Source organism: Laccaria bicolor, genomic scaffold (genome assembly GCF_000143565.1).
Source record: "Laccaria bicolor S238N-H82 LACBIscaffold_1 genomic scaffold, whole genome shotgun sequence".
Classification (NCBI taxonomy): Eukaryota; Fungi; Basidiomycota; class Agaricomycetes; order Agaricales; family Hydnangiaceae; genus Laccaria; species Laccaria bicolor.
In genome coordinates, this window is record NW_001889872.1 from 1,077,168 (window position 1) to 1,098,047 (window position 20,880).

Below are 20,880 nucleotides of genomic sequence, written 5' to 3' on the forward strand. Positions count from 1 at the left end.
GCACGACGTGCGCATTGCGCATGCTCCTTACATTCCAATGAGATTAAGTTGCACGCTCGATCATGCACTGATCGGTATCCTTCCCAATCTGGAACTCCGCACATTTTCTTCATCTCATGTCGATCCGCATTCTCTTGCTCGGTAGCGGCGGCAGGGAACATGCCCTCGCCTGGAAACTTGCTCAATCGCCACAAGTAGATCATATCTACGCTTGTCCAGGAAACGCAGGAACTGACCAAGAGCCTAAAACATCCAACGTCGATCATATCTCTGCCTCAGATTTTCCTCGTTTAGTCGAATTTGCCGTGAAAAATGGGGTATGAAGTCAATTATCGAAACCACTCACACCTAAATTTTGCTCACAGGTCGACCTAGTCGTTCCCGGTCCTGAACAACCTTTGGTTGATGGCATCCAGTCGTTCTTCTACAAAGGTACATTATCTTTTCATCAAAAATTTGCATCGTCTAACATCACATCCATGTAGTCGGCATCCCCGTTTTTGGTCCAAGCGCGCTTGCTGCAAGAATGGAGGGATCTAAGGCTTTTTCCAAGGCCTTCATGGCCCGACATTCCATTCCCACAGCCGAGTTTAAGGTTTTTAACTCGTCACAATACCAGGAAGCCGTCGACTATGTAAACTCTTGCGGTCATCAAGTCGTATTGAAAGCCAGTGGCCTAGCGGGTGGTAAAGGCGTGCTCATCCCGGAGACGAAGGAAGAGGCTATCGCCGGTCTCAAAGAGATCATGGTGGACAACGTATTTGGAGTTGCAGGTCAACCGTATTTCCCCGTCCTTTCAAACCAGTCCTGACCTTTCTTTAGGTGACGAAGTTGTCATCGAAGAGCTACTCACCGGTCCCGAAGTCTCTGTGTTGGCGCTCTCTGATGGTTACACGATTGTTCCCCTTCCGGCTGCTCAGGATCACAAGCGTATCGGGGAGGGTGATACGGGTTTGAACACTGGAGGTATGGGTGCATATGCACCAGCACCCGTGGCATCCCCCGAAATTTTGGAGCAAATTATGAACGAGTCCATCAGACCAACAATCGACGGGATGAGAAAAGAAGGTTAAACCGCATTTGAAAAGTTCATTTGACCATCGCTAAACACTGATTATAGGTTTTCCATTTGTTGGAGTGCTTTTTACTGGCTTCATGCTCACACCCTCTGGGCCAAAGGTGCTCGAGTTCAACGTCCGCTTCGGGGATCCGGAAACGGAAACACTCATGCTTCTTTTAGAAGAGAACGTTGACCTGGCCGCCGTCCTCCTTGTAGGTTTTAGCGGATTTTTTTATGCAATTAAAGCTCATGCTATGCTAGGCTTGCGCGGAACATCGTCTAGACTCGGTTGAGATAACCTCACGGCCCGGTGTTGCCGTCACCGTTGTCCTTGCTTCTGCAGGCTACCCAGGTAGTTATGAGAAGGGAAAGAAGATCACCATCGGAGAGCTCCCCTCCAGTGAGCACTACTTTTTGTTTACTGAGAAAGTATTTCATCGCGCTTCAAGATGTGGTTGTTTTCCATGCTGGAACAAAACGACGTGGGGACGACGTCATAACGGATGGGGGTCGTGTCTTGGCCGTCACTGCATATGCGCCTGCACTCCAAGAGGCACTTGATGCAGCATACGAAGGGGTCAACAAGATTACCTTTGATGGCAAAACTTACAGACGTGACATTGCTCATAGGTATGTTATTTGCTTATATTGTTTTTGCTTTGCCTCAGAAAGTGCAGAGCACTGAATCATCAATCCGAGCTTAAGCCCGCTGGCTTAACGTATGCTCAAGCGGGTGTATCCGTAGACGCTGGAAATGCATTGGTGGAGGCCATTAAGCCATACGTACGATCCACACGTCGGCCTGGCGCTGATGCGGAGATTGGTGGTTTCGGTGGTGTCTTTGACCTCCGTGCCACTGGATACAAAGATCCCGTCCTCGTCAGCGGGACTGACGGCGTCGGCACAAAACTTAGAATGGCGGTAGATGTTGGCATTCATGATCTTGTCGGTAAGTCGTTCATTTGTTCTTGGGATACAAAATTATCAACCTGTTTGAAGGTATTGACCTCGTAGCTATGTCCGTCAATGACCTTCTCGTCCAAGGCGCAGAACCGTTGTATTTCCTGGACTATTATGGCTGCAGTTCACTGGACGTATCGGTAGCAACTAAGGTTGTCAAAGGTATCGCTGAAGGCTGTCGGCAGGCTGGTTGCGCTCTTATCGGCGGCGAAACCGCCGAAATGCCTGGAATGTATCAACCAGGTATTTCCGGTCCCAGAAATACTCATATTCCGTTTTAATTACGCTTCTCAGGTGATTACGATCTAGCAGGATTCGCAGTTGGTGCCGTCGAGCGTGATCTCTTACTTCCACGTAAGGATATCGCCGCCGGTGACATTATTCTCGGGGTCGCCTCCTCTGGGCTGCATTCCAATGGCTTCTCTCTTGTCCGCAAAATCATTCCGCTATCAGGTCTAAACTACTCATCCCCGTGCCCTTGGAGTAATGGCGTAACTCTTGGTCGGGCTCTTCTTGAACCTACGCAAATATACATTTCGCAGCTCCTCCCCGTTGCTCAGGCTGGCCTGTTGAAAGGCATGTCGCATATCACCGGTGGAGGTTTCACCGAGAACATCCCTAGAGTTCTACCTAAAGACCTTGGATGCTATATCGATGCCTCCACATGGACTCTGCCGCCCGTCTTTCGTTTTTTGATGAAACATGGTGGGGTTGATGCATTGGAGATGGCACGAACTTTCAACAACGGGATCGGGATGGTTCTCATTGTCGCACCCAACGACGTGAGTAGAGTTATGACACTTATCCAACGGGGACCAGTGGGAGTTTATAAAATTGGCGAGGTTACATCTGAGCCTGGAGTGGAGATGAGGAATATATTGGCATGGTCGCAGGATTAGCGTGGGATGTTGAGTATGGTACAAAGACGTTAATGCGAAATAACCAAGAGTGATAGTTTGTAGTTTTTTTTTAATGTACGAAATGACGGCGCTGAGAGGAGCCCGAGGGATAAATCTACAAAAGGGAGAGGAACATAATATGGATGTAACGATATGCAAGATGGATGATAGCTGATGGTTACGGTCAAAAAATAACGATGATAGATGGGGAAGTGAAATGAACAATAAATGTAAGTCAGATGGAAGAAGTATATAACCCAGAAGAAAAAGAAAATAATGGGAGCATTCAAAACTAACACCAGTGTCTGTCAAAGCTGATCTATGATGTATATGCGCAGATGATGAGAAAATGATTTTACGCAGGAACGGACACTTCCTTAGGGCCCTCTGCCGCAGCAGTTGTGATTGCCGCGAAAGAGAGGGGGAGCTTATGGGCAGAGGGCTCCGATGCAACAACAGGCTGATTGGAAGAACCATTTACTTCCGGCTTGCCCTGTGAAAACATTAGATGAGTAGAGTAAGAGCCAACAACGACCGTACCTTCACGGGAACGGGATCCGGCGTTGCACCTCGAGTGCTCGACTCCTTGCTACCCTCTTTGCGTGCCGGAGGAGGAGCCTGCAAGACTTGAGCTGCCGTGGGGCCGGAGTGCCCGGTTCCATTAGAATGGTGTCCTGAGCCACGAGAGGGAGGTGTTGTGGACCCCGCAAGCACAGGGAATTCGTCAGCGTTGGGAACGCGCTGCGGCTTCACATATGCAAATTTTTTGTTACCATGGGCATTATTAATGCCCACATTGTGATGCTTAACGCCCTGTTGGAATTTTGGGCGGGATACAGGATCACTTGATCCGTCGCTCACGCTAGTATGAGATGAATCCTAGTTGAAACGTCAGCGACCAAGTCAACCCTCTAAAAATAGCGACACACATTTCGGAACGTCAGACCTTCCAGCTTTTCTGCAACGGTGGCAACACCATTGATACTCCCACGGGATCGGGATGCAGCACCCCTGCCAGCGAAATAGGAATTGTGATGATGTGGACCCGAGTTATCAGGCATCAGATGAGGGAACCGACAATCATCCCTAGAAGGTGATGAGCAAAACAATCAACTGGAGTAGAAAAAAACTTGCCCGTTCTTGCATCGTCCAGAGGGGAAGAACGAGCACGGGGGTTTCCGACTGGCAAAGGTACCTCGACGAGCACCTGTGCCCCGACGATGATGGCCAACACCATCCCGATGCACAGGTTGTGGTGGATATGTGTCTGTTTGACCATTGCTTGGCGGTGATTTTATGGTGCCATCTATGTCTTGGTAGTTCACAGGATTTGGTAACTGTGAATACTGACCAGGGGCATCTTGATGTACAACAAAAGGAGGGGCAGCTGAGGGGTTATGATACATATTGGGAGGAGACTGAGGTGCAGGGGGTGGATGTGACTGGTGATGCAGATGGGGTGGTGGGGGAAGTGACATGGGGATAGGCGTGTGAGGGTAGCCAGATGGTGGGAGTGAGCCGTAAGGTACGGATGGCGTTAAGCCATTGGGACTAAAATGGGCCTGTGAGGGTGATAAAACCTCGGAAGCTGACCTACTATGCATCATGTGGGGACCAGAGGGAGGGGGAGAAACGGGAGACATGGGATGCACACCGTTTTGTTGATGGTATGATTGGGCTACAGGGTAGTACGGTGGGGCGTAAGGAGCACCCATCGGATCATAGCCCGGATACGGGATTGAGGGAGGCACAGACCCTTGGTAATACGTGGGTTGTGGATGAGCAAAAAGACATTGCACACCATAACGGCAAGCAGGAAAATATCTGCAAGGAATCAACCTTGCAATTTCTGGCGGTGGAAGGTTGCCTATATTATTGACGGAGGCCATCTCACCGGCTGACTGGGGTGGAGCTGGAGGGTAGTAGACACCACCCTCACCCACGGCGGAGAGGGCTGGATTAATCGTAGGATAGTAAGAATAGGGACCAGACGGGGGAGGAGAAGGATAATAGGCTTTGTCGGCATCATGACTCGCGTCTTGACTATAAGCAACCTCGTGGGTGGCGACGCCGTTTGGTGTCACTTTATTTTGGGCGTAGTTAAGAAGGTCCAGAATGGCAGGATCTGACGTGTACTGGTCGGGTCTGGCTTGGCTCGAGCCATTGAGAGGGTCTGCGCCTGGGTAACAGCAATGGAAAATTGGTATGAGTCAAGAGGAAAGACATGGCATGCAAACGAACCTCTTTCCAGCAGAGCTTTGACCACGTCATAGTGACCATTACGAACGGCAACAATGAGAGGAGTGACGCCTGTATGGTCTAGAAAGTACTAAGAAGTCAATATACGAAAAGAGGATAGGACATGAGAGAATTGAACCTTTGAGCTCGATGTCAATGGATGGCTCCCGCAGCAGCTCATTGACCTTTTCGATGTCGCCGTCGAAGCAGGCTTTCCAGAGAGGTGACACCATTTGAAGTGAGAAATGCAAGGACTAAGGATGGACGATGAACCTGAGATGGACGGTGTGAAGGACAGAAGGAGATTTTGTTGCGTTGTTGAAAACCGGAGTCGTCGGAAAAGAGAAAAAAAAAAATGACCGTGGCAGATCGATCTTCATATCATGTCAGCACTTTTGGTGTGACTTTGATCCCTACTACGTTACAAGTGCACATGATATTACTTCAAAGTCCAAGTTTCCGCAACAACTGTCTAGCTGGCCCACCAGCCGTAGGCGGCAGCTCAAGTTCCTTCGATGGGGGCAATGCCATCAACTCCCGCACTGCGTTTTGCGTATCTTTGCCTGCTCGCCTTCCAATTAGAAAGGCTCCATCACATCTCTCGTGGCTTACCGTTGTACAAAACGTCATAAACCTGCCCATCATTTAGTCAATCACATTACTTCGCCAAGCGATGCACTTACAGAGTTGGCAATAGGCGCATTGATCCCCAGTTCATCGATAATCTTCTTGACGCCTTTTGTGGTTGAAACACCTTCCGCAACACTGCCGAGGGTGTTCATAATACCGTCGAGACTTTCTCCTTGGCCCAAGCGATAGCCCACCGTATAGTTTCGACTATTGGAGGAGCTGCATGTCAAGAAAAGATCACCCACGCCAGAAAGTCCGAGGAAAGTCAACGGCGAGGCACCATAGGCCGTCCCGATGCATGTCATTTCAGCTAGGCCTCGCGTGATGATCACTGAATGCTCCTTCCGTCAGTCTTTCCTAGGTTCGGGGCAAGGCGAGCAACTCAACTGGCTCGGGTGTTGTTTTTGTAGCCAAGCCCGTCTGACATCCCAGATGCTATAGCGTAGACATTCTTGAGGGCGCCAGACAGCTCTATGCCTATCGGATCCCCACCAGTATAACTTGGAAAACAAGATGAGCAGCTGACGTCGCGCCTGTTGAACTCGTTGCACCAACCCACCAGCGGAAATGGGGCTGATGAAAGAGAGCCGATGCCTTGTCTGCTTCCTCTTCCGTAAACGAGGCCACGGAAACCGATGTCGGTTGCCTCTCGACAACTAGAAAGCAATCAGTCAAAATAACGTTCTCGACGTCCGTTAAATGCGTACTTTCTTTGGCAAAGGAAGGACCTGACTAGAAAAAGATAAAAATAAGAATCCGCAAAAAGAGAAAAGTATTTCAAGCCCACTATGAATGTTGCAGCTTTTGCTATGTCAGCCCCACAAGTGTCCGCAATAATCTCCAACGTCAATGCATGCGTTCCAATCTCAATACCCTTGTTCACAAATATCATGAGGGGCAAATTATCGACATCAAGTTGAGGGTGTAAAATAGAAAGATTAGCCCTGTATGCGGTCAATGACTTAGATATTATGAAAACAGGAAGACATGCCTCAAAAACTGAGTGGGAATGGCAAAGAGGAGGACATCCATTTGATTAAGAAATTCCTTGCTGGGCAATTCTGGGCCGACAGCAGTGATGTTCGAGGGAAAGATGTGGTCTTTGAGATAAAAGAGATTGCGATGGTGCTCATTGAAGTAGTTCACGAGGGATTGTTCGCGAGCCCACATGAAGACATCGTGCTGAGAGTCTCCAAGATGAGATGCTAAACACGAACCAAAATTACCTGCACCGAAGATGAGGACCTTTGAATTTTGAAGTGGCTGAGGCTTTGAACGGACCATCTTGGAGGCAGATGAGCGAAGCTGTCGAAACATGGCAAGCACATGGACGCGTTAGTCACGTGGGCCACGTTACATGCGAACCCTTGTGTTTCTGCAAAGTTTCTGTCTACATCCATCTACAATGTCAATTCAAGATCGCACTCATGAGTTCAAGTCTTGTGTGGACTCCATTCGCAGCAGGTCTGCAGTACCACAACGACGTCAAGACGTAAAACAACCCTTTCTCAATGCAAAATCACACACCAAATCCGAATTCTCGCGGATGGCTGCTTCCATTGGCAAGGACATCAGCAGCACCACCTTGAAGCTCAGTAAACTCGCTCAGCGTATGTTATCTACATTGTTTTGCTATTCAAGTTCAATTTTATTCCCCTGCAGTCGCAAAACGGAAGACTTTGTTTGATGACCGTCCTGTCGAGATTAGCGTGCGTCCTTAACAATTGGTTTTTCATCCACACTAAGTTTCGAGGCTCCAGGAACTCACCTTCATCATCAAGCAAGACATTGCGAATATCAACAAGCAGATTGCTGCCCTGCAGTCCTACGTGAAGCAACGCAACACTCAAACCTCGTCCTCCTCGGCAGAAGGGAAACAGATAGACGAACATAACAATAACGTAGTGATGTTGCTGCAAAGCAAACTAGCGACTACCAGCATGTCATTCAAAGATGTCCTTGAAGTCCGCACGCAGGTACTTGGCTCCCTCCTCGCATACACATTCCTCTGAAACTCATTATGTGTGTGCAGAACATGAAGGAATCCAAAACACGTACCGAGCAATTCATGTACTCCACAGCCTCAGCGGCCAATCACCCTCCCTCCAGCAGTACGCTCGTTTTACTTCCTTGCTAACGGGTCTTATCCATCATGAACTCCAGTGCTATACAACTCTCAACGCGGCGACCCAATGGGAGACGGAAGCCCAACGCCATTTGATCAAAAGGGTAAAGGTCGTGCGCTGCAGAACGGCGATATTTTGGCTCTTGATCTTGACTCGGCCGAGGAAGGTTCTGGGGGTTCAAATGGGAACGCGTTCATGCAGATGCAACTTGTCGAACAGCAGGTGTGTGTTCATTCTTCTCCATTCTATCGAGATTTATTGAAAGAAAACAATCTAGGATTCGTATATACAACAGCGCTCAACTGCAATTGAATCCATTGAGACAACCATTGCTGAACTCGGCCAGATATTTACCCAACTCGCCGGTATGGTCGCAGAGCAAAGAGAAACCGTGCAGCGAATCGACGCCGATACCCAGGACATCGCCTCAAACGTGGATTCAGGTCACCGAGAACTTTTGAAGTACTACGCAAGTATATCAAGCAACCGTTGGTTGATGCTCAAGGTGTTTGGTGTTCTCATCGTTTTCGTGAGTGTGATTCTATCGACAGGGTACCTTTCACACTCATCATACCAACCCAGTTCCTCGTCTTTATTTTGGTATCATGATACATATTATGGCGCCCCCGGATCCTAGATATTTATCAGGACTATAATTATGGACATTAAATATGCATACGCGTTGGCGCAACAATACCACGTAACGTACAAATCTGGCCCTAGCCAACAGGAATCGCATTTACACCCGTCCCCCAATCTTTCACCCTCGTTTTACTCCCCTTCACATGCTTCTTACCTCCACGTCGAGTCTTTCCATCATCCACTTCATCCTCCACGGTCCACGTCCTCTTTACCAAAAGCTTCTGCTCTAATCCAGACGTTTTCGAGTACCGTTGAGGCTTGTCAGGCATGCTTGGGAAGGTTTTTTGATCTGAGTTGGATTTATCCTTCTCTACGCGGTCTTTCTAAATAAATAGAAGCGGATCAGCGTTCGTCCTGTCAAATGAGTTGAGAGGATGCGCACACGCTGAACCAAAAGCGCTTTATTTCGTTCTCGAACCTTCTCCAGTCTTGATCCGCTGTTGCCGCCGCCGCCAGCAGTTAGCTCAACGTTGATCATACGATCCTCCAACATGGACTGGTGCAGCTTGAGTGCTTGCTGGAGAGCATTCCGATGGGTAAACTCCAAAAATGCACATCCTTTCGACTTGGCGCGTTGTGTGCTTCCAGGTTTTGGTTTTGGTGTAAGCAAGCGAATTGAGGGCGGTGGATCTATGTCGACAAATTCAGCTAGTTCAGCGCATTGAAAAAACACCAGATATATACCGCATGCCGCAAAGTGAGCTGCTATGGCCTCTCTCGAGGTAGTGTACTTTAAATTGCCTGAGATTGCGATGAGAAATTAGCCCATGTACACTTTTTGGAAAACCTCTCGCACCAACGAATAGAATAAACCGCTGTTTTTGCTGCGCCGTTGTCGAACCTACGTCCTTCCCAACCCCTTCACCACTCTCCTCGTCCCCTGACTTTTTCCGCTTCACCACGGCCGACTTTTTCACTTCCTCCACATCCACCTCGCTTTCGCGTTTCCGCTTCCGCGGCCCGTTCGATTCCACATCCAACCCAGATTCTTGTTTGCGTTTTTCTTTGCCCTTTCCCTCGCTTTGGCCGCTTCCCTTTTCGACTTCGCCCGTGCTTGTTGTGCTCTTCGTCTGCTTCGGATCTCCCTCAATTTGTAACCCATCGCCTGAAGTAGTAGCCAGATCCTGGTCTTCCATGATAGGGACCGCATTATCATCCATGTCAGCGATTGTGGCATCTCCTGGCTTTCGTTTGCTTGATTGGCGTTCGCGAAAGGCTAACCCTTTCTTTTGCTTCTTGGTGAGCTTTTGTGTTGTGCTCATCGTGGAACACTTGAGGCGATACAAGCCTTATTCGCGTGGAGATAATGTGATGAAACCAGCACTCAGCACTGGACGTATTTTCTTCTCACGCCGTGTGATACCTTTATCCTTTCGTCCAAAATTTGAACACCAGCGGCACTACACCAGTCACCTATTACAACCCAGCGCAGCATTCTTCACCTACTTCCAGACGGTAGATATGACGTCCAACACCTCCCAGTGGCAGTCAACGACTTGTTCAAGTTCTACTAACCCCAACCTGAATATACAAGCTTGGCTTGGAAACATCGAGCAGTTTTTTGATGACCCAAATTCAAGCTCCCAGCCAGGCATTGCGGGTGCAAAGCCACCAAATGCAAGACCTCTCCAATCAACCAGTGATCGATCACTAACGCCTACGGCTTTATACCCAGTGACAGAGCCACAATGGGCCGCTAGCAGCAGCTCTTTTATACCATCAGAGTCAGATTCACCTCCCCAAGTAGCCACCATCATATCTCCCCACTCTCCTGCTGAAGTGCCTCTGGTGCAGCATACCCGCAGTCACAACAATTTTTGCTACTCGGAAAATGTTCCATCACTTTACGAATGGGTACTTGCGCCACAAGATGGCTTTTACTTTGTGTAAGTATGATCCATGCAACCCTTCTCGCATCCACCTCCCATAATCTTCGATTCCATTACCTGAGCTACAAGTAGCAGGTCATTGCCCTGCCATCGTTGACGAGATTTACGATCGCTTTTGTCCCAGAATGGTAAGTTTGCTTTGACCTCTCTTCTTCTGCAACCAATGTCAAATGACAGGTAGAGAGTATGACACGAGAAGATGTCGAGTACAATTTTTGCGCAGCTATGGATGCTCGGCATTTGTTATCCCTGGATAAATCTATCCTGGAGGCTCAAATAGCTTTGGATCTTCTGCACCTTCAATCCAAGTTTCATGACTTGTGGCAACTCAACTTGTCTATTTCGAAGTCACAAGATGCAAGCCAACGCATCTTAGGATACTGTAAGAAGAAAGATGTCAAACTGGATTTCATCACATTAGAATGCTTCCGCCCTGATCATGCTCAGCTCAATCAATCCAAGCAGAAGAAATGCAAAGCACGTGAGCAGGAAATACGGCCGCACCTCGACGCTTGCTCGACCAACTCGACGCAATGATAGACGCAAGCAAAGGTGTTAAAATGTTTTCCGAAGACCCATCCTCGCTTCGAGAGGGTCGACTGCGCTTCAAGTTTCTCAGATAATTTCATGTGGGCCTTTCACAGTTGGCACTCAACGTATTTTCTTCTCACGCTGTGTGCTACAGTCGACTCCGTCAAGTTGGCAAGTTGGTTCAATGGTTGCAACGATGATGCTGAAAGAAATGTGGAGAAGCTTCTCGCCGTCGCGTTTGGATCAAAGGAGAAGGTTATTCCGGGTGCATGGTGCGAGAACTGTATGTAAAAATATATATCTCGTTTGTGCAAGTACAATAGGACGTATGCTTGTCGTTGCGATGTTTGGGTTCAAGACTCACGTAGCTGTGAACCTTACGTCGATGTCCTGTCAACTTATTATCCGTGGCAGGCTATCCACCTTTGCGCTACTCACAAGCTCGTGGTTCAACTTTTTAGATTCCAGTACTTTGACTCTCCAATCTTCCTGCTGTAATTTGGTTGTCAATCCCGCCCTTTTGAGTAATGTGAAGATGTCGTTATTAATGTAGATTGGTACTCTACTAGCGGGGAGTGAATAGTGAACAATTGAACAGCCGAGAAAAAATAGCCATAGGGAGCAATTAGAAGAGTCGGGCAACATCAGGCCGAATCTGGCTGCATTGCCTCGAGCATAAAAGCATCATGTTCCATATACATGATGCCATTCCGCACGGCTCCTTCATGCCACTCAATACAAGATAAGTCGTTCAAACTTGGAGGATATCTGCCGATTCCGTGTTTTCCACACCAATCGAAATCAACGAGCATTGGCATCTGTTTCTCCGTGATCAGAATGTTAGGTAGTCGGAGGTCCCCAAAAACGATTGACTCTGCGTGAAGGATACTGATGGCTCGCTTGACTTTATCGTAAATAGTGTTCGGAAGTTGTGTCGTCGAATACAGCACGTAGGCATTCGACCCTCACACAAAATCCATTATCACAACGCCCAGGCCTCCTGTTGTGTTTGTATTGGTATTATCCAGACTCGAATAATGAAGCATCGGGGCCAAATCATGGGACGCGAGAAGACGATGCGCATCAGAATTGTACCGCTGAACAAATTTGACAATAAGCTGATTGCCAGAAGTGGTCGCTGCTAAATAAACAGCTTTCGTCATGCTGAGTCGTTTGATATATCGGAAATAAACTTTCTGACCCTGCGAATCGAGGTAAGAACGAGTAGAGGGGAAAAAGCGTTGGATTTCGGGACGATGATCAGCAGCAGCAAACAGATTGCCATAGAACGTTTTGAGGTCTTGCAGACCCACTGACAGGGCCTTGAAGAGACGTGTAATGGACTCCAACTCTCTGTCGTCGTAAGGATTACCGCCCGTCCAGACATAGTCCGTCAATTTTTGAACCACGACATTTTCAATAAAGACAGCCCCAGATAAACACATCCATGGCCCTGCAATAGAGATAATAAATGATGGACAACAGCAAGCGCGACGTATAGGGGCAAGCTGCTGGTTAATCAACCGAGTGTGGCAAGACTTGGGGTATGCAACGTACCGTTCTTGAAACCCAGGTCTTCCTATATGATAACGATCCCTGGATTGTTGGGTCAGAGCTACCAGTCCCAATCTCATTCTTTAGTTCATAAATTCCTGCTCTCGCTGGATAGTTGTCCAGAGTAAGTGTTAAGATTGAGCCATCCGCCTTTGTTCCATCGGCGTTTACGACAGGGATTAGACCAAAACAAACAGCTTCCCTCAAGCAGGTTGAAATTGCATCATATCGCAGAGCTTTCGTCTCGTAAAGCGCGGCTGACACACGCATATACTTATATGCCCTAGAATAGTCATCGGCGGTCAGCTCGATGTTAGGATCAACGAGTGTGCGCTGGAAGTGAGAAAACGCTGGATGGAACAGATGAACAGGAAGTCCACAGTTCTCCATTGGGCGTCCATTCATAACTGGCCGCACTTCTTGTTCGTGTTTGAAGGCAGGAAGCTGAGCACCAGATGATGGTGGGGGGGCGTTTATGCCATTCTGGACCGACGTGGCATGCTCTGCAAAACACGTGAAAATCTTCGATTATGAAGTCGCGGGGTACTGACGTTTCTCCAAATAGGGGATCTCTCCTTCAATAGACTGAGGGGGGTGTCTGATTTCTGTGAAGGGCACGAGGAATGGATAGAATAATTGACAGCGAACAGTTTCTTCCTGTAGCGGACTCACCAGCCGGGACCCCCTTTACCATAATATGGATGAACTCGTCGGGCAGTTGACCAGACCAATATTCCGAGATTGACTTCCATGATTGTAACGATTCGATGCCTTCAGGCTCAAATTTAAGGTGGCTAAGAGAACGCCCATCGTTCAAGTAAGCGTTGATATCAATGTTGACCTGGTATGTAAGGTGCGGCAGTAAGAATTCGCAATGTCATTTCACATACGATGGCCCACCTTCCACAATTCCAGACAGCGAGCATCAACACGCTCGAAGGTAGGTGCACACTGCTCTTTTATCTTGTTCTTCAAGTGGCTAACATCATCATCACCTGCCGCGGTGACTATAAACTTCATTATGACCTTCTATGAGACAATTAAGCTGGAGTGTAGACATGGCATCTGCGTGACTAATCTCTAAGTCAGAATTCCAGTGCCGTGAGCCAAAGAGCGAGTCGACTATGAAATTTTACAGAGGGACCATTCTTAAGCCATTCTACATCGCAAGCCACAACGTTACCGTTTACCTACGATCAGTGCCCGAGAGTCAAGCTGTTGACTCCCTCACCTGCCCCCTCTACTTCTCTTTCTTCCCCAATACTGCGCCTGCGAGGAATGGGCCGTAAAATGGGACTTGCGAGTATCATACTGGTCGGTCGCAGAGTCGGACTGGATGACATGCTGACTGATCGAGGGAAGGGAGGGTATGCAGTTGTTATCGTGGGTGAAGACGCTGCAGAACTCGCAGCAGATGTAGGCATGTTGATGGGGATGGAGATAGGAAGTCTGGATGCGCTTCTATTCATAGGTGAATTTATGGACGGGTGTGAGTCTCTCAGGTACGACAATGAAGGTGAAACAGCGCGCCGCTTTGAGCTACTTGGGTAAGGATCGAAACGGTCATCCACTACAGCTGAATGAGCGCCGTGATATAACTATGAGTGAGAAGGATTGCCTACGTTTACGCTTGTTAGATCGAATAGCACTCGTTGTCGGAGGCGGAGTACATCGCCAGTGGTTTGGCGCTGCCATCATCGAAGGCATTAGGGGAGATCCAAGAGGCTTGTTTCTTAATGAATGGATGTAGTAGTGAGACTTAACATCATAACTTACCCCAGTATCGACGTCCATAGCGGCCGTTCCATAGCTCGAAGACGCCTCAGATGCACACATACTTAAATCATCCCCATTCATACTTCCAGCAGCGCTCACAGAATTGCGTGGCTTTTGAATGTTGATGGGTTGAGTCCCGCTAGGTGTAGGAAATGCAAAAGGAGCATCTTCTCCTTCACCCTCCTCGTCGCTTGGCGTTTCTTCGCGCTGGGACTCTTCGTGAACAGCTTCCTCTGGATATCGTCCCCTATCAGTGAATGGGCGTGGGGTACGTGGCGGAACGGGCAATCCTGAACACGAGCCGATCAGACGCTGGAATGCGGCTTCTGATTTGACTTCGTCCTCTTCAGGCTTGGATTCCGCTAAGAGATTGAGTATGCGGGGCTGCTTCAACTAGAGAGAAGTATGAGAAAGAATTCCCAAATTGCATGCCATACTCACTGGGAACGCAAGGCGGCGATTGAAGATCATGGGCATATCAGCATCCATGCTTGCAGACGATCGTCTTCGAGGGGGTGTTAGAGGCGGCGGCCTCTGCAGGACTTTCCTGCCACCGAAATCATCTAGAGGTGGGGTGTTGGCCTCAGAACCATTTGGAGAATCAGTTATCATTCGTTCTTTGTCGCCTTCAGTTTCCTCCATGATGTTCGCATTCTGGCTTCGCCGGCGTGCATGGAGTGTGAAAGAGGAAGCAAGAGGACTATGCAGCCTTGTTTCGGACAAGTATCCACCTTTTTGCAAAAGACTCGGGCGGCGAAATCGTTGTAGAAGCAAAGATGGGTCTTCAAGTGTAACCGACGATGACGAGGCCCCAGGACTTGATGAGGAAGGCGGCAAGGCGAAATCGGTGGAAGACGTTGGCAGAGAGGGGCGCGAAGTCGCTTTGGGCATTACAGAAAGTGCAAATGGTGTTCAGCTTGGTGGTGAGGACGACGAGGGCGAAGTTTGGTCATTGTTCTATGGAGGTAGAGTTTCACGCGCTTCACAACGTTATATAAATAATGATACTAGTACTTGTAATGATCTCTTATCATTTGAACGTTTACTGCATCTACTGGTTCTCATCACTTTACTTACAGATGCTTGGACAATCCAGCATACAGCCACCCACCAGCCGTGAAGGTGGCAGCTGCCAGTTGTGCTGAAATTAAAGTGTTTTTTTTTTAAAAAAAAACGTGGGTAGAAGACACTGCGCGAATTGCTCACCTAGTAAGGCTAAAGTGCCAGGAGTCGAAACGATGCTTGATCGCTGTCAAAAGTCATATTAACAAGGCCACAGAAACAGGCGAATGTTGTATCTCACCTTCTTTGGATCTCCTGTAAGGTAGCCGCGCGTGTAAGCGATCCTAGACAGCGACCAGATGGCGCAGGCGGAAGCGGCGAAAATAGGATATTTGATCCCGGCAACAAGCGTTCTGGACCAATGTTTAAAAGACTGGCTAGCGGGTTCCAAGGAACTACCTACGTGAGATACACAACTGGAAGATTCTCCAGTGTGTTCTGATGGGCACCTAGTGCAGGAAAAGCATCAGACAATATGGAGGCATGAAAAGCCATGTCACCCACGCTGTGCACAGTTGAAAAGGTGGGCATCCTTGGAGGCCTGAGCCTCAGCCTTCTCGGCATATACTATGCAGAGGCATCAGCAGCTAACATTTACAGGAAACGAGCTTGCATACGTTGGGGATACGCAATTCCTGCACGCTTGCGGTGCCTTCCGACCTGCGCCACCTGGTAGACGAGAACCCAACAGGTAGACACCAAGGCCGCACCAACGTAGGTAAATCTGAGAAAGTGTGAGACGGTTCCAGGAGAATAAGGCGAGTACTGACCCCTCAGGTAAAGTAATTGTGGTAGACATGTTATTGCTGAGAGAAAGATTTGAGGAATATCCAAGGTCTTTTATATGCGGGAACACGTATTTCCGGCATAGGACGCGCGTCCTTCCTTTACTCAGCACATTGATGATTTAGGGGTCGCCTGTGGAGACGAGGATTAATGTTCCCGATGCCACGTACGCAACCAAGTTCATGCAGGGTTTGCCAAAGGTGACACAAGGGTTTCAAGGGGTTCATATTCAAATCCAAGTTTGAAATTCAAAGTGAGGTCGAGAAGTCGATGGATATGATACGGTAATCACGTGGCGATTTGATCGCACTGTATTTTTTCTCTTCTTGAAGTTCTTACCTCCAATGTCAAAACGCGCAAACACCGAACTCTTGCCCCAAGAAAAGCGCGATGGCCAGCCATTCCATAAAGTTTCTGAAATTGGAAGCAGGCGGGAACAACCTATACCAGACGAGATGGGCGAATTTGAAGATGCTTGGGAGGACGAGATCGAAAGTGATGAAGATGTTACAAATGCGGAGGATGGGGAAGGAGAAGATGGTGTGTCTTCGTCCAAGTAGTTGCGCGATAATACATGTTTACCCTTTCTAAAGGCATGGACATCGATCAAGTTCTTCCCGCGATTGAAGAGTCAGAGGAACCGCCTCCAGCTCCCCAAGTATACATCCATGGCACACACGTACTGAATAAAGACGAGATACTGGAGCCTGATGATTCTGTCTATATCATGCGCCATACGATGAACGTCAATTGGCCCTGTCTTTCCTTCGATGTTTTGCGAGATAATCTTGGCGATGAACGTCAGCGATATCCTGCCACCGCTTACCTAGTGGCTGGAACGCAAGCCGACACTGCAAAAAATAATGAGGTCGTTGTCTACAAATTAAGCTCATTACATCGAACCCAGAAGGATGGCGGTGAGTGAGTTCACGAATCATTCTCTTCGTAACGAATTCATGAATTGCCTTACTCAGATGATTCCGACTCTGATAATGACGACGACGACAACGATGACCTGGACGAAAATCCTATCATTGAACACCGATCGATTCCTCACCAAGGCGGCGTGAATAGAATCCGTGCCCAGCCTTTACCAGCAGCAGCCCCGCTTCCACTACCCTCGCAGCCTTACCATGTTGCGACATGGGCTGAGACAGGAAAAGTGCATATCTGGGACATTCAGCCGCTCGTCGAGTCGCTTGATGTACCGGGAACTTCATTTGATAAATCTCGTGTTCACGCACCTGTATTCACCATTAACTCTCATGGTCGAACGGAGGGTTTTGCCATGGATTGGGCTTCGTCAGGACCGTCATCATTGCGCTTATTGACTGGTGACATTCATTCGAGAATATTCCTCGCCACGTCTACGCCGTCGGGGTTCAATCCTCTCTCACAACCATTTACGTCTCATACGTCAAGTGTCGAAGATATCCAGTGGAGCCCTTCAGAGCCCACCGTCTTTGCTTCATGTTCTGCAGATCGGAGCGTGCAGATTTGGGATGTGCGTTCCAAGGGCCGTAAAAGCGTCGCTGGCATTGCCTCAGCTCACGAAAGTGACGTTAATGTCATCAGTTGGAATCGACTTACTACATATCTGCTGCTCAGTGGTGGCGACGAAGGAGGCATCAAAGTCTGGGACTTGCGAAACGTGAAGAAAACAGGGTATTTTGTCCTTGATTTAGATTTTGAAGATGAATATTGACTTAACCTTCACAGTTCCGTTGATCCAGATCCTTCACCTGTTGCATCGTTTGCTTGGCACAAGGCCCCAATCACCTCCATCGAATGGCACCCGACGGAAGACTCGATTTTCGCTGCATCAGGTGCGGACGATCAGGTTACGCTTTGGGATTTGGCCGTTGAACAGGACGCGGACGAGGCTGGTATGGATGATACCCCAGATGGCGGACAGGACGTTCCACCGCAGCTACTGTTTATACACCAGGGGCAAAAGGATGTGAAGGAAGTCCATTGGCATCCTCAAATTCCAGGGACAGTGATCAGTACAGCTCTAGATGGCTTCAACATTTTCAAAACAATCTCTGTTTAAAAAGTCAATTTCATAGACAGTCCGACTCGAAGCTAGTACAGTCCTGCGGTATTGTTTGCTTTTGGTGCACGGATCTTTTGAGCCAGAGACTAAGTATGATTGCAAGAACATAGACGAACAGTGGAACATCCACCTTGGAAATATTCTTGTGGAGAACGTCAGTCAATGTCGCGTACATGTTGCGAATATCCCGCAAATGTTGGTTCGCAAGATACTGCTGTTTGTCATCATGTTCCTTCAGAGCAAGCTGCGAATATGCATGCTTTGCACCAAACTTTGAGTACTAAATCAAAAAGCTTACCGAGTAGTCTTCGACGTTGGGATATTTTATCAGCTTAGAACATATTTTGGCACGAGCAAGATAATCCTGACGAGCTGTGTCCCTCAGGTTAAATGCTGATTCTTGAGCTCGCTGTAACTCTCCAAGGACCTCTTGTTCAAAGGTAGATACATTTGCTCAAGGGAAACGGACAAAGGACCCACCTTCTTGCACCTGAACACCTGTCAAGCTGGTAAGAAATATAAGTAATCAAACAAACAAAAAAACCGTACCAAAATTGTCGCCACTGGGAGTGGGGTATCAGGAAGACAAACATCATATAATAATGCAAACGCACTCTTCTATTCTGACCAGAACATCAGTATAGGGTGATGAGATGTTGCGATAGACTTACTTTGGAATTGCCAAAGTTACCCATAGCTTCACCTGATCCTGGAACGACGACACGTAAACCTTGCCGAAGGAGCCACGTATCAGAAAACGCACAGTCAGAGTGACCAAGTCTTCACACTGCCTCTTGATGATTTCATGCACATTCTGAATATGCGAATTTGAATGAACCAACTGAGGGAATCTTGCGCCTGTCGAGTCGTTCGAGACTCTGGCATGCTCATCACCCCCACCACCTTCACTTGATCGTTTCCTTTTCTTGAAACTTGCTTCATATGTGACGTCGTTGGAGATTGGTACCGGAGGGGGATAGATGGTCGTATCAGTGGACGGGATATCAAAAAACGTTGTTTGAATCATTTGATGTATTTCTCTGACACACTCAATGAGTTTCAAAATACGCACTTAGCATGAACCAAGTACAATATCTGTCGAAGAGTAGGTGAGTGACGCTCAACGGTTTCTTTGAGAATTTTAGCACCTTTGATGGAAAAGCCCGGAATACCGCGTCTTCACCTAATTTCGCAACGGTGTCGTGAAATTCCTGGGTGAAGAGTGAATAATAATAATTGGCGATACATACAAGCTCTACCTTCAATTTGGTGGTCATTTTGTTGTCCATAGCCAATGACGACATGACTGTGATCTAGTGGTTGTATTTAGGGCTAATTGGCAAGAGCGTCCTACTATAGGCTGTTCAACACCCAGCAAGCGCACATGGCCAACCAGGACGAACACGATGCAATTTCTGCTCTAACAGGATTTTCACTTAGCCACGTCTTGGATGGACTATCACTCCCAACAGGTAGTGGCTTGTCAAATCAACTTGGAATATCCGGATTACCTGCTCTTAATCCTAGTCAGATTTATAGCGACAAGTGGGATGAAGACGATGCAGTTGGACCTGAACAGGGTGAGGATTGGGAGGCAGAGATAGATCGGGAAATGCAGGAGGAAGAAGAGGAATCAGCAGTCAAGAATGAGGTTCATTCTCCTGTCGTTCGCAAGAAGGGGAAACGCGTTCGTGTTGTCAAGCGTCTCGTCGAAAGACCAAAGAGTGTTTACGAGCGCTTCCCTGCGTTCGAGAAAAACAGGATTCTGAACTTTAGTGAATTGTTCAAAGGTTACACCGTGCGGAAGTCGCGTCTCGCGAAGCGACCATATCAAGGTATTGTTGAATTCTACCTTTTGTTACCCACTGCTTCTTATCATGCCCCACAGTCGAAACGGTATACCCTCGGAAGAGGGAGGTTCCTCGGGCGTTCTTGGATTCTGTTGTCGGGGATACGAGAAGGCAGGTTGAGAGCAAACGAGTAGAGGAGGTAGTGTCAGCGGGGAGCGTAGAAGTTGACCTGTGGAGAGCGCTCGAGGTGAGTCGGAATACCTGCCGATCCATTTTCAACTCACCACATGTATAGGAGCGTGATAGGACTGGTGTTCCAGTTACTTTGCCTTTGGACGACCGCACATTTGATCTCGTTCTACTTTCCAACTGGGAAGACCAAATCATATATGACTCAAATGATATCCCTATGGTACAGACCCCTGCCAACGAAAACAACCTTACAACTCCCGTAAATAAGAGTCTGGAATCTGGCTCATGGACGCAGAGCATAATATGGAGTCCGAATGCTCCATTTCGCGATTTCACTCAACTGGAGTTCAATCATGAGGATGACATTGTTCCCGAAGATAGAACTGGTAAGTATCTTTTCATCTATTCTCGTCTTTCGACTGAAGCCTTGTTTTGTCAGTCGAGACAGTCCGACCAAAGAAACGACTGCGAGCAGACGCTGGACCTAGTCGGGACAAATTCAATCTTTCCAACGACCAATTCTACGAAGTAGCAAAAGAAGGAGGTCGCCACCGTGTCAGGCAAACCTTTGGTCAACTCGTTGTGGAACACGCATATCCGGCTCAGAAGCTACAATTGCCCTTTGTAAGCTGGTTGGCGTCTCATTTAAAATAGCTAGCTAACTCCTTCTAGTACAAAACCCGTTTGTC

General features: G+C 48.1%; 10 protein-coding genes across 10 annotated transcripts; 4 read left to right on the forward strand and 6 right to left on the reverse strand.

Moving 5' to 3' along the window:
• Nucleotides 1-116: 116 nt before the first annotated feature.
• ade8 (aminoimidazole ribonucleotide synthetase) lies at nucleotides 117-3,010 on the forward strand (the record flags this gene model as incomplete). The annotated part of the gene is made up of 10 exons (XM_001873330.1): nucleotides 117-317; nucleotides 366-432; nucleotides 486-773; nucleotides 823-1,068; nucleotides 1,121-1,272; nucleotides 1,322-1,460; nucleotides 1,510-1,690; nucleotides 1,738-2,009; nucleotides 2,060-2,263; nucleotides 2,315-3,010. The coding sequence occupies 10 exons, from the start codon at nucleotides 117-119 to the stop codon at nucleotides 2,917-2,919; spliced, it is 2,355 nt and encodes a 784-aa protein (XP_001873365.1). The 3' UTR covers nucleotides 2,920-3,010.
• Nucleotides 3,011-3,274: 264 nt separating this feature from the next.
• LACBIDRAFT_301055 (uncharacterized protein) lies at nucleotides 3,275-5,390 on the reverse strand (the record flags this gene model as incomplete). The annotated part of the gene is made up of 6 exons (XM_001873946.1): nucleotides 3,275-3,412; nucleotides 3,460-3,798; nucleotides 3,849-4,005; nucleotides 4,054-5,098; nucleotides 5,161-5,238; nucleotides 5,297-5,390. 6 exons carry the CDS (start codon nucleotides 5,388-5,390, stop codon nucleotides 3,275-3,277), a joined length of 1,851 nt encoding a protein of 616 aa, XP_001873981.1.
• A 211-nt stretch (nucleotides 5,391-5,601) lies between these two features.
• GPD (glycerol-3-phosphate dehydrogenase) lies at nucleotides 5,602-7,104 on the reverse strand (the record flags this gene model as incomplete). Its single annotated transcript, XM_001873947.1, has 8 exons — nucleotides 5,602-5,720; nucleotides 5,770-5,791; nucleotides 5,841-6,125; nucleotides 6,179-6,287; nucleotides 6,347-6,443; nucleotides 6,495-6,519; nucleotides 6,575-6,731; nucleotides 6,779-7,104. 8 exons carry the CDS (start codon nucleotides 7,102-7,104, stop codon nucleotides 5,602-5,604), a joined length of 1,140 nt encoding a protein of 379 aa, XP_001873982.1.
• An 88-nt stretch (nucleotides 7,105-7,192) lies between these two features.
• LACBIDRAFT_228299 (SNARE protein SED5/Syntaxin 5) lies at nucleotides 7,193-8,550 on the forward strand (the record flags this gene model as incomplete). Its single annotated transcript, XM_001873331.1, has 6 exons — nucleotides 7,193-7,397; nucleotides 7,450-7,496; nucleotides 7,548-7,763; nucleotides 7,820-7,898; nucleotides 7,987-8,141; nucleotides 8,191-8,550. 6 exons carry the CDS (start codon nucleotides 7,193-7,195, stop codon nucleotides 8,548-8,550), a joined length of 1,062 nt encoding a protein of 353 aa, XP_001873366.1.
• Nucleotides 8,551-8,632: 82 nt separating this feature from the next.
• Nucleotides 8,633-9,817, reverse strand: LACBIDRAFT_301058 (uncharacterized protein; the record flags this gene model as incomplete). Its single annotated transcript, XM_001873948.1, has 4 exons — nucleotides 8,633-8,878; nucleotides 8,938-9,185; nucleotides 9,240-9,296; nucleotides 9,352-9,817. The coding sequence occupies 4 exons, from the start codon at nucleotides 9,815-9,817 to the stop codon at nucleotides 8,633-8,635; spliced, it is 1,017 nt and encodes a 338-aa protein (XP_001873983.1).
• Nucleotides 9,818-10,016: 199 nt separating this feature from the next.
• LACBIDRAFT_320781 (uncharacterized protein) lies at nucleotides 10,017-11,554 on the forward strand (the record flags this gene model as incomplete). Its single annotated transcript, XM_001873332.1, has 5 exons — nucleotides 10,017-10,441; nucleotides 10,569-10,572; nucleotides 10,622-10,925; nucleotides 11,130-11,258; nucleotides 11,529-11,554. 5 exons carry the CDS (start codon nucleotides 10,017-10,019, stop codon nucleotides 11,552-11,554), a joined length of 888 nt encoding a protein of 295 aa, XP_001873367.1.
• A 323-nt stretch (nucleotides 11,555-11,877) lies between these two features.
• Nucleotides 11,878-14,318, reverse strand: LACBIDRAFT_291664 (uncharacterized protein). Its single transcript, XM_001873949.1, has 8 exons — nucleotides 14,306-14,318; nucleotides 14,152-14,254; nucleotides 13,761-14,099; nucleotides 13,525-13,651; nucleotides 13,420-13,480; nucleotides 13,081-13,370; nucleotides 12,533-13,032; nucleotides 11,878-12,483 (listed from the first exon to the last, which is right to left on the reverse strand). The coding sequence occupies exons 7-8, from the start codon at nucleotides 12,932-12,934 to the stop codon at nucleotides 11,941-11,943; spliced, it is 945 nt and encodes a 314-aa protein (XP_001873984.1). The 5' UTR covers nucleotides 12,935-13,032; nucleotides 13,081-13,370; nucleotides 13,420-13,480; nucleotides 13,525-13,651; nucleotides 13,761-14,099; nucleotides 14,152-14,254; nucleotides 14,306-14,318; the 3' UTR covers nucleotides 11,878-11,940.
• Nucleotides 14,319-15,569: 1,251 nt separating this feature from the next.
• LACBIDRAFT_242919 (uncharacterized protein) lies at nucleotides 15,570-16,166 on the reverse strand (the record flags this gene model as incomplete). Its single annotated transcript, XM_001873950.1, has 5 exons — nucleotides 15,570-15,720; nucleotides 15,771-15,816; nucleotides 15,872-15,934; nucleotides 15,985-16,091; nucleotides 16,138-16,166. 5 exons carry the CDS (start codon nucleotides 16,164-16,166, stop codon nucleotides 15,570-15,572), a joined length of 396 nt encoding a protein of 131 aa, XP_001873985.1.
• Nucleotides 16,167-16,497: 331 nt separating this feature from the next.
• LACBIDRAFT_243182 (glutamate-rich WD repeat containing) lies at nucleotides 16,498-18,206 on the forward strand (the record flags this gene model as incomplete). Its single annotated transcript, XM_001873333.1, has 4 exons — nucleotides 16,498-16,693; nucleotides 16,765-17,070; nucleotides 17,128-17,818; nucleotides 17,873-18,206. 4 exons carry the CDS (start codon nucleotides 16,498-16,500, stop codon nucleotides 18,204-18,206), a joined length of 1,527 nt encoding a protein of 508 aa, XP_001873368.1.
• A 10-nt stretch (nucleotides 18,207-18,216) lies between these two features.
• Nucleotides 18,217-19,236, reverse strand: LACBIDRAFT_301065 (proteasome activator; the record flags this gene model as incomplete). Its single annotated transcript, XM_001873951.1, has 6 exons — nucleotides 18,217-18,453; nucleotides 18,508-18,638; nucleotides 18,690-18,707; nucleotides 18,759-18,772; nucleotides 18,824-18,832; nucleotides 18,881-19,236. The coding sequence occupies 6 exons, from the start codon at nucleotides 19,234-19,236 to the stop codon at nucleotides 18,217-18,219; spliced, it is 765 nt and encodes a 254-aa protein (XP_001873986.1).
• Nucleotides 19,237-20,880: the final 1,644 nt, after the last annotated feature.